This window comes from Nerophis lumbriciformis, linkage group LG32 (assembly GCF_033978685.3).
Source record: "Nerophis lumbriciformis linkage group LG32, RoL_Nlum_v2.1, whole genome shotgun sequence".
In the NCBI taxonomy this organism is placed as follows: domain Eukaryota; kingdom Metazoa; phylum Chordata; class Actinopteri; order Syngnathiformes; family Syngnathidae; genus Nerophis; species Nerophis lumbriciformis.
In genome coordinates, this window is record NC_084579.2 from 18189137 (window position 1) to 18200532 (window position 11396).

Below are 11396 nucleotides of genomic sequence, written 5' to 3' on the forward strand. Positions count from 1 at the left end.
TATGGGTAGAAGTGGATGTGAAAAATAACCATTAGACATAGCCGTCTGTTATCAAACAAGATGAATGCATTTTGCTGTCAAAGTTCCACAATAAGGTTGTTGAATTGAATTAGGAATGTGTAACTACGTTCACCCCCTTGATAAAATACAAAATGGTTCATTCCTCCTGGTAGCGAAAACCGAGCATTGTGTTCACATTAGACTCAACTAGGGCTGCAACAACTAATCGATTAAAATCGATTATAAAAATAGTTGGCGATTAATTTAGTCATCGATTCGTTGGATCTATGATATGCACATGCGCAGAGGCAATTTATTATATATATTTTTGTTTTTATTTTTTATTTTTTTTAATAAACCTTTATAAACTGCAACATGTACAGATAGCTGAGAAACAATAATCAAAATAAGTATGGTGGCAGTTTGCTGTTTTTTTTAAATAAAATACTGGAAAGGATAGAAATGTAGTTTGTCTCCTTTATCCGATTATTAATCGATTAATCAAAGTAATAATCGACAGATTAATCGATTATCAAATTAATCGTTAGTTGCAGTCCTAGACTCAACACAGACGTCTTAGCATATCAAACCTCACCTTTATCCATGCACACAAAATGCCATCATTTGGGAACCAGGATGAGCTAAAAGATGATAAAAATGTAAAACAATCTTTGTGGAAGCAACGGCCAAAGTTATATACATGGCACTGGTTTACAATCACATAATCGAGACACAGTATGTTAACCCCGTTTTTAAAAAGTCAAAAAAAGCTAGTTTCAACCAAATTAAGTCAATGCGTTTTTTAATGCTTGGAGACATTCTGAGTGTGAGGGGGTACGTTTAGGTTGGGAATAGAATAGGTAATATTAAAGACTAAAATGGTGCTACAAACAACATTTTGTTTAGGGCCACAAAAAAACCTGTCTCTAAGGTGTGATGACCTGTTTTGTGAAAACTGGAGTGATAGATGTAATTTGACACATGGGGTGTTACTTTTTACAAATTGGTATGTTTTGTATAACTTGCAGTATCAATGTAATGATGGAGATGGTCATCCCTTAACAGAGAACATCCTTATCTGTTTATCTTTTTTTTAGAAGGAAGCAAGCGAGGTCCCCCTGACTGCGCCACCACAGAAACTAGTTAATGGTGACAGGAAAGAGGATAAAACAGCCAGCCTTGAGGGGCCTGCAGATGATGGAATGGACCCCACTTTCGTCCCTGCGGACTCCCCCGTTGCCACAGAGACACCAGAGTCTGAGCTGGTTGCTGTCCCGGGGAGAGCGGCGGCCCTGGTGGCTGCTGCCAGGGCCTCCGTGTCAGGGGCCCTGCTCAAGCAACGACTAACGACGGGGGGCCACCCGTGTGCCCAATGCGACCGGGTCTTCATGTCCATGCAGGGACTCAGGTCCCATGAAAGGAGTCACTCAGCCATGGCTATGCTTAGCAGAGAGGACAAATATAGATGCCAGTACTGCCAGTTCGTCTCACCCTTCAGACACAAGTGAGTGCAAGAAGTAACAACAAAGTAGTGTAGAGTGAAACAATCTATTATGTAATCAATATTTTTCCCATAGGTAATATTGGAAATTGAATTACCATTATTACTATCCAACCTGTAGAATGCCGATATTTAAGCCGCACCCACCAAATTTTAGAAGAAAAAATATTTTACATGTATTAGCCGTATTGTAATATAAGGCACAGATATATATCGGTACAAACATTTTTGTAAAGGTTTATTTACATACCTTGTTTCCAAACCGTGCCTGTCACACGGGAGTAAAATGGCTGATCAAAAAAACAGAAGTCATAAATGTGTTAGCATATTTGCTAATGCTAAAGACCATAGCTTGATTACATAACGATAGCATGTAAAAATACGCATGTAAACAATCTTATAGATATCACACATACGACGGTTTAGGAAATGTTTTAGTTTTATTGTGAAACGTATAAACATAGCCTGGAGTGATGAACATAGAATCTTTTCGAGCAGATACACTATGGACGGTTTTACTTCCGGTTCAAGGAATAAAGCGGTAAATACATTTTCAACCCACAGCACATGCAGTGAGTGAACTCATACAAAAGATGGCGCCATAGCACACACCTTTCAGTGTCTTTGTCGGTATAATATGAAAACCTTATTTGTTCAATACAAAACATTATGGCCGGTAGCAAAGAAAAATCCATAAATTAGCCGCACCGTTTTATAAGCCGCAGGGATCAAAATACGTAAATATGAAATGTTATTATAAATGTGCTCGTTACTACATTACATATATACTTACATCATGTATATTATAATCCTAGTTGAGGTGTTTGGATGTATTTTTAGGGGCTCTATAGGCATAATTAAACGGCTTCCTTAGGCTCCATTGTAAGATAACTTTTGATCGTATGTATTTAAAATTCAGAATGCATTAAAAAAAAAAAATCCATCCGTCATGGGTTTCATAATGATTGTGACTGATAGACATAAGATTTTAAAAAAAAATGCAGTTCCCCTTTAAGGTTGTACACTTTGACCACATTGTAAAGTGCTATACTGTACTGTACTTAGATCAAGCAAACATAACAGGGGTCGATGGATCAACTTTAAAAACAAGCAGAGCTGTGCTGTATCTGCTGTCATGGCAATGTGCGCGCGCACACAAGCCACTATGGTGTCCTCAAAAATGATCCGAAAGCACAATAATCCTAAACTCAACCATATCGCTACAATTATAAACATTTTTTTAAATTATTGTCCACCCACACCGACAAGGAGTTGAATTAAAGGACGGACGGAGAGAGAGACGACAGGGTCTGGAGGACCACCCCTTTCGTGTGTGCCCTCTTGTGTTTAGGGAGCGGTACCTGTCATGTCTTTTCCTCCCTGTGTAGTAAGTCTGCTCTGGCATCGTTTTCCAGAAAAGTCCGGTGTCTTCATAATTAAACCTTGTTGTGGCACGGTCACGCAGCCTGCTCTGTCAATCCGTCCATACTTGCGAGCGCTATTAATGTACGTACACTAGCAAATAGCCTTTTTTTTTTTTTTTTTTTTTTACTCCACAATGATTCCCTTCATTTTTCCACTCTAGTCTGTTGGCTTTTCAAGACTTATTTAAGTTGGCAAAATGGACAAAAACTTATCAAAAGGGGAGAAACACAAAAGGCACACACACTGAAACGCTAAAACATGACTAGGAAGTCTCCTGTGTAGAAAGTGAGTGGCGGTCTCTGCCTCCTCTAGTGATGCACCCTGCGTTTTGTCTACTGCGCCAAACAAAATAAATGACTGAATACAGCGTTTGTACACAGAGACATGGTTCACACACAGAAGCACACTTGGACCGATCCAAAAGGTGAATCGTTGTAGCCCGAGTTAGTAGTAGAAATGTTTGGGCAACCATGATATACAAATTATACGCACTTTGCTTAAAAACTGTCTAATGTGAGATGGCAGTGAGTTTGACCGTGGAAGTTGCATTTTTCTTCAGAAAATGTTTAAAATCCCAAATTCAACAACTTCTGGGTCATTCGACTATAGAGGTTATATCTTTAGCTGCAGAGAGAAGAGTGCCTAACACTTCCTGGGCAGGTTTTGTGTCTTGTTTTTGTTTTAACGTGGCAGCTGTTGGACCTATTCTTTTTTCACACCCTTTTTTGACACAGCTGTTGAAACAAATGTGTAAGACGTCCTCCCTCTTCTGAGACGAGACACGATTGAGTTTTTATCCATTAGACGGTGGAGCGAGAGGAGAGAAGCAAGTCGTCATCTCCTCTGAGCTCCCAGGTGTAATCCTTCTGTATACTGTTTGTGCGCTCTGACCCAGAAAGTGGCTGCACTCCCATGCCACCTAGGCGGCTGGCATTCAAAACACAGCCACCATCCCCACAGGCGCTTGCGCTAACACCCACCAGGGGATGGTGGGTAGATGGGTTCCCACACCCTCCTTGCTCCTTGCTCAAATGTATAGCTTGATAGAAAAAAAACCCCATAGAAGCATTATATGGTGCTTGATTCTTGTCGTTTGTTTCTCGTTTGTCTTCTTTTATCCACTTAACTCCTACTTTTCTCTCATCACTAGTCTGGACAGACACATGCAGTCTCATCACGGGCACCACAAACCCTTCAAGTGCAAACTCTGCCCCTTTAAGTCTGCCTACGTGAGCCGCTTGAAGAGCCACATGCATAAGGCGCATGCTAGTAAGTGCAACTATACACACACATTTAATATAGATGAATATACATTGTCACTTCCCCTAAACGTGTTACTAAGCTCCAAAGGGATACAGGTGGGATTTTTTGGCCTATGGCCACATAGTAAAATTATATCAAAAAATGTTTTATACCAAAATTATAAGAAGTATCTCTTCAGTATGATGTAGTACATTTCTACATTACTGCAGTATTAGAGATACTCTTATTGTTAGAAGCTTTTTTCACATACTACAACTTTTTTATTTAATTTCTCATATTTGTATTTCATTCTCACATTTTGACATTATTTCTTTAAAAATATGACTTTCTACTGGTAAATCAAGTGTTTCACCTTGGTAGTTTATTATAATTTCAGTAAATTATCTTAAACCTGTGATTTTATTTTGATAAAAATATGACATTATTCTCATAAAGTTACAATTATTTTTCATATCATGAATTTGTTCTCATAAAATTCTTATTTCTCACCCTTTTCTTTTTTTTTTTAGTTTCTTGTTTAAAAAATATGAAGGATAGTTCGACTATGTTCATTAAAATCCGCCTTAATTTAATATTTATTGTAATTTTCTGACTGTTTGGCAAAAAAATCTTCGTCATGGCAGTTTTTGACACACATTATTATTAGTTTCCTGTATTTTGTATTATTTCCTGTCTAGCGCTAGTATTTTCTTACAGTGCATCTGTAAAGTATCCACAGCGCTTCTCTTTTTCCAGATTTTGTTAAGAGACAGCTTTATTCCAAAATGGAATATAACCATTTTTGTCCTCAAAATTCTACAGACAATACCCCATAATGGCAATGTGATAAATTTGTTTTACAAATTAGAGATAAAAAAACAAAAAAATTATGTGCATAAGTATTCACAGCATTTTCTCAATACTTTGTTGATGCACCTTTGGCAGCAATTACAGCCTCAAGTCTTTTTTAATACGATGCCACAAGCTTGGCACACCTATCTTTGGGCAGCTTCGCACATTTCTCTTTGCAGCACCTCTCAAGCTCCATCAGGTTGGATGGGAAGTATTGGTTTTCATCCAGATGTCTCCCTACATTGCTGCAAGGCTAACTTCAATGTGCATGCCAAGCCAGTAGTTGGCAGTAGTAACTGAAAATGTAAACAAAATACACAGAAATGACCAAATGTACTTGAAGTAAATTGATGATCCTTAGCAAGATATTTCTTAGTGAAAAGACAAACTGAACAAAATAGTAGAACTAAAAAAAGCTAAAAAGCACAGGTTTGTAATATGTCCTGTTTTGATTTTTCCCTTCAGGCGAGCAGCATGCGTACAAGTGCTTGTCCTGCCCTTTCTCTTCCATGACCATCAGCCAGCTGAAGGAGCACTCTTTGCAGGACCATGGCGAGGCTCTAACTCTGCCTAAACTGCGGGCCGCCACCCAGGCCGCGCACGCTTCCACGCGGCTGACCACCAACGCTGATCAGAGTCCTTCAGCTCCGGACGGTATGAGATTCATCAGAGCCAAATATGAGATTTCAACATATTTTCCTGATAATCCAGTTCATTTGTACATTAAAAATATACAGCATTTATTACATCCATCCATCCATCCATTTTCTACCGCGTATTCCCTTTTTGGGTCGCGGGGGGCGCTGAAGCCTATCTCAGCTACAATCGTTGAATTTAAAATGTACAAATGCTGAAATATTTTTTCAAGTATTTGTAAAAATGCAACCAGCAGGGCACGTCTGAAAACTCAGATGTACAAACAACATAAAAACTAAAAATCGTCATTCTTGTTGAGAAATACATCAGTTCAACATGCGAAAGCCGACATTGTAGTTGTACGTAATATTACTAATAATAATAATGGATTCGATTTTATATCCATCCATCCATCCATTTTCTACCGTTTATTCCCTTCGGGGTCGCGGGGGGCGCTGGAGCCTATCTCAGCTACAATCGTTGAATTTAAAATGTAAAAATGCTGAAATATTTTTTCAAGTATTTGTAAAAATGCAACCAGCAGGGCACGTCTGAAAACTCAGATCTACAAACAACATAAAAACTAAAAATCGTCATTCTTGTTGAGAAATACATCAGTTCAACATGCGAAAGCCGACATTGTAGTTGTACGTAATATTACTAATAATAATAATGGATTAGATTTTATATCGCGCTTTTTTATTATTAGATACTCAAAGCGCTCACAGAGAAGTGGGAATCCATCATTCATTCACACCTGGTGGTGGTAAGCTACATGTGTAGCCACAGCTGCCCTGGGGTAGACTGACGGAATATTGCAATATTTACAAAAAAATACATTGTTTTGGTCATATTGGTCCTCTACTAAACATAGTCTAAACTTCAACCTCATGTTACTATCTTTTACATCTTATTCGAACCCTTCCATTTAGGCAGCAGACAAACATGACCGTATTGACATGAATACAGGACGCTATCATTGTCTATTTGCGGTCTTAGAGATGTATACAGGTGGTACCAAGTGACTTTTCACCAAGCAAGAGTCTGAGCTTTTCTTCCTGTCACTCACATACACCAGTGACATGGATTGATGTAGCTGCCACACAGAGAGGGACATGCTAGAAAAAATAATTTTTCTAAAAAGGGGCCACACCAGTACCAATTTCTCAATATAATTTTGACAATGAATGCACCATGCTCATCATCTCCACAGACTGTAGCCTTTCAAAGAGTCACCTTAGCCGTAGTTGGGACCTCCTGCTTCTACCATTTTGCAGCTGTGAGTTGTGGACTGTTCTTGGCAGCAGCTGTCACCTTGCTGCTGGAGCTGTGGAATCTTCCCTGCAGCTGAAACACTGAGCCGCATTTCTCTGAGCGCCAACCACAGTTCTCAGCTGCGCCCCACCATAACGTATCAAACATTGTAGCGGGCTGGAAGCACAGGCATGCCCAACACACAGACTACCCTCTATTCAGCATTTCAGTCAAGTTGTGTGAGGGATGTTACATTTGTGCCCTTTCACTACCTAAGCACAGCACCTTATCGCCATTCAGATCAATTCAATTCCTCCACTTTTTTTTGCAAATATTAAAAGAAATATAACTTTCTTTCCCCTGATGCCCACTCCCCACCCCAACTCTCGAGTGCTGAATGAAGCATTTTTTCACATGGATAGATATTCTATTAGTGTCACAGTGGTTTATTTATTGATGTCTCAGCCTCAAAGTAGGGCGAGATGATGAGCTGGCTCACCAACATTAGCCACTCTTGAGAGGATGATTGAAGCGCTTGCATTGTCTGCAATAGAATCAATTGATCACCCGAGTGAGATGTATGCATTTTCTTACAAGATATTGATATCTAAAATGAGTATTTCAGTGATTCATGGCAATATGTACTGCACCGAAATTTGGATTGTATCCTGAGGTCTGAATATAACACTATTACAAGCTTTTTTTTACACAATAGTAAAATGTTACAACTTAATACTACATAAATAAATATATAACATATAAAATACAAATATATCCCTCAAAGTTTATTTTTTGTTTAAATATAACGCATTCGTTTGAAAATACAAAACTTTTAAAAAGTACGTTGCCCTTATGTGGGCTCTGTACCGAGGATGTCGCTGTGGCTTGTGCAGCCCTTTGAGACACTTGTGATTTAGGGCTATATAAATAAACTTTGATTGATTGATTTACACAGCTTTATTGGCTTTCATTTTTTATTATTTTTGTTAGATAGTTTTTTGTCTTAATATTTGTAATTTGATATTGTAAAATCACTTTTTTTGTCAATATCTTGACTTTTTTTTACTGTAAAACTATATATTTTAATATTTTGACTCTTGTAACATTACCTGTATTTTTCATAATATTAGAGGTCTTTGGAGGTTTTTTTTCCTAAATAAATATTGTTAAATTACAATCTTTTTTAAATATAACTGTCTTCCTTTGAAATTCCAATTACAGTTCTTTATTCCTGTAATATAAAATAAACATTCTCATAATATTATGACTTAAAAAATCGCTCTATATATTAGTTTTTTTCTTCATAGTATTTAACCAAAAATAGTCTGACAATATGCCTTTATTCTTGTAAAATGACATTTTTTTCTTGGAATTATTATTCTCATAAGGATGTTTTTTCCCATTGACTATTCAGACTGTGCTTAAAAAAATGTTTTTGTCAAATATTCCTACCTAATTCTTGAATGATTAAAAGTGTTTTTCTCTGGGTGTTTAAAACATAATTTCTTAAAATAATGTTTTTTTTTCGTAATAGATTTGACTTTTGTTCTGAATTATATGCCTTTGCTATCGCAGTGTTATTGTCATACCATAAATGTGTCCCTTACACTCTTCAGCACTGCCTGTGCGTATTATATTGCTATAATCTAACTTAAACGTACACATACTGCAGATTGGGTCTTGGCCTTTTAAAGAAAATATTTCACCATTTGGTGGTCTTGGCAGCATTGCATTTTAAAGCTACAGATAAATTGCCAAAGTGTTAAACTCATACATTTTATCCCTTTTGTCTTTCAGACCCATCATATTGGGAGCAGGAGGATGATTGTGAGCAGCTCAGTCATTATCAAATTGCCTCTCACAGTCATGTGTCTTCCTCTTTGGTCCACGGTTTGACAGACAATCGCCCGGACAACATTCTCACCTGTGAGTTCTGCGAGTTTAGCTCTGGATACATGCAGAGTTTGCGTCGGCACTATAGGGACCGTCACGGTGGCAAGAAGCTCTTCAAGTGCAAGGACTGCTCTTTCTTTACCTGCTACAAGTGAGACAAAGCTACTTGGCTTGTGAGGAATTTAAATAACGTTTTAAATAATTAATAACTAAATAATGTTTCTCTGTTTGCAGGAATACTTTCACCATGCACGTGGAGGCAGGCCACAATAACAATGCACCAGAGGACATTCAGAAAGACCTTCGCTGTCCTCTCTGTCTCTACCACACCAAATACAAGAGCAGTATGATCGACCACATTGTCCTGCACAAAGGTACACATGAAAGATGTCTGTTTAAATGTAATATTATCCGACACGTACTTCTAATGAGATCAAACAGTAATGTATTATCTAATTAGTAATTGCATTTTTCAAACTCCTAAAATGTCTTCTTTTAAAGTGACAAACTTTCTCATATTTTAACCTAATTCTTGTTATTTATTTGGTTTTCTTGTAACAATGCAACTTTCTTTTTCTTCGTGTAGTTTTCCCATGAAACAATTTTTTTCAAAAAAAAAGTTACTCTCTTAAAATATTTTTGTCTTGTAAAAGTTGTTTTTGTAAAGTTATACACTTTTTCTCACATAGCAATTTAATTCTTGCATCTTTATTTTTCTGTGTTTTTCTCCATTAAGACAAGCTAAAAAGGAAATGTTACCTTACCAGAGAAGGAAATTTGATTGTCGTAAGTGGAGTAATTGGTCAAATTCTAATTGTAAAAAAAGTGTTTATCTTATAAAATGTCTTGCTGTTTTTAAGTGACAAGCTTTTTCCTCATAATCTTGTAACCTCCATCCATCCGTTGTCTACCGCTTGTCCCTCTCGGGGTCACGGGGAGCCTATCCCAGCTGCACTCTGGCGGAAGGCAGGGTACACCCTGGACAAGTCGTCACCTCGTCGCAGGGCCAACACAGATAGACAGAACATTCACACTCACATTCACACACTAGTGTTGCGAATCAACCTATCCCCAGGTGCATGTTTTTGGAGGTGGGAGGAAGCCAGAGTACCTGGAAGGAGCCCACGCAGTCACAGGGTATCAAAGGTTTGCCATTGTCCCATTGGGTTGAGTTTTTCCTTGCCCTGATGTGGGATCTGAGCCGAGGATGTCGTTGTGGCTTGTGCAGCCCTATGAGACACTCGTGATTTAGGGCTATATAAGTAAATATTGATTGAAACACAGGACCTTCGTATCGTGAGGCACACGCACTAACCCCTGTACCACCATGCTGCCCCATATTCTTCCACTGCGCCACGGCGTGGCGCAGTGGAAGAGTGGCCGTGCGCAACCCGAGGGTCCCTGGTTCAATCCCCACCTCGTACCAACCTCGTCATGTCCGTTGTGTCCTGAGCAAGACACTTCACCCTTGCTCCTGATGGCTGCTGGTTAGCGCCTTGCATGGCAGCTCCCTCCATCAGTGTGTGAATGTGTGTGTGAATGGGTAAATGTGGAAGTAGTGTCAAAGCGCTTTGAGTACCTTGAAGGTAGAAAAGCGCTATACAAGTACAACCCATTTATTTATTTATTTATATCTGAACCTAATTCTTGTAATATTTAGATTTTTTTAGTGAAACCTCTGTTCTTTAAGGATATTTCCAGAAAAAAACGTAACTCTTGTAAAATTATTTTTTTCTTATAAAAATGTAAATACACTTTTTCTCATATTGCAAGTTTTATTTTTGTAATATTTATTAATATTTTTACTTTATTACCATGATAAAACACTTTTTTGAAATAATACTTTTATTTTTCTGGGGTTTTCCCCATTAAAATATTATGACTTGATAATTATAGTAATATATTTATAGTCTAATTATTGTAAAATGTTTATTTATTATTCCTATTAGATTATTTACACAATTGTCTTTGTAACTGTTGTTACAAGGTTTTTTTCAACAAAAAATTCTGGGTATTTTTGTAAAATACAATATTTTTATTCTGTCTACTTTTTTATTTTTGTTACCTTTTATTATAATCTTTATTCCACTACGCATTTGCAGGCACAACACGCAAATGTCTGTTTTTTTTTTTGTCATTTTTGTATTCTAATTTTGATGGCTTAAAGCTATGAAAAAGATGATTAGGTAGTTTGTGCAGGTGTACCGAATGTTGTGGCCGGTGTGACCGTATAATTACCATATATGGCACTCGAGCATCTCATCGAAAGTTTCACTGTCTTTTTCTTTAGAAGAGCGCATAAGCCCGCTGGCAGTGAACCGATCGAAGCTGTCCCGTCACCTTGAAGGCCTGGTTTTCCGCTGCCACAAGTGCACCTTCACGTGCTCCAGCGACCACGCCTTGCAGCTCCACCTGCAGAAGCATGTGGAGGTCAAGCCCTACCAGTGCCAGCTGTGCTACTACGACTGTCGACGCCGCAGCCAGCTGGAGGAGCACCTCCGCCTCGAGCACAAGGTCAGGAACCGTACATGTGAAAAAGAAAAGTGGTGAAATCATCCCTAGATCAGTCAAATGAAAAACAGAAAAGTCCAAA

The 11396-nt window shown here is 38.1% G+C and overlaps 1 protein-coding gene across 4 annotated transcripts in view; it reads left to right on the forward strand.

Moving 5' to 3' along the window:
• The window catches only part of znf462 (zinc finger protein 462), a 90800-nt gene that overhangs the window by 72926 nt on the left and 6478 nt on the right, over positions 1-11396 (forward strand). For all 4 annotated transcript variants that reach the window (XM_061927263.2, XM_061927260.2, XM_061927262.2 and 1 more), the window contains 6 exons: positions 1098-1504; positions 4077-4195; positions 5486-5674; positions 8708-8954; positions 9038-9177; positions 11094-11317. In XM_061927263.2, the coding sequence (XP_061783247.1) occupies positions 1098-1504; positions 4077-4195; positions 5486-5674; positions 8708-8954; positions 9038-9177; positions 11094-11317 (1326 nt within the window). The remainder of the gene's footprint in view (positions 1-1097; positions 1505-4076; positions 4196-5485; positions 5675-8707; positions 8955-9037; positions 9178-11093; positions 11318-11396) is intronic.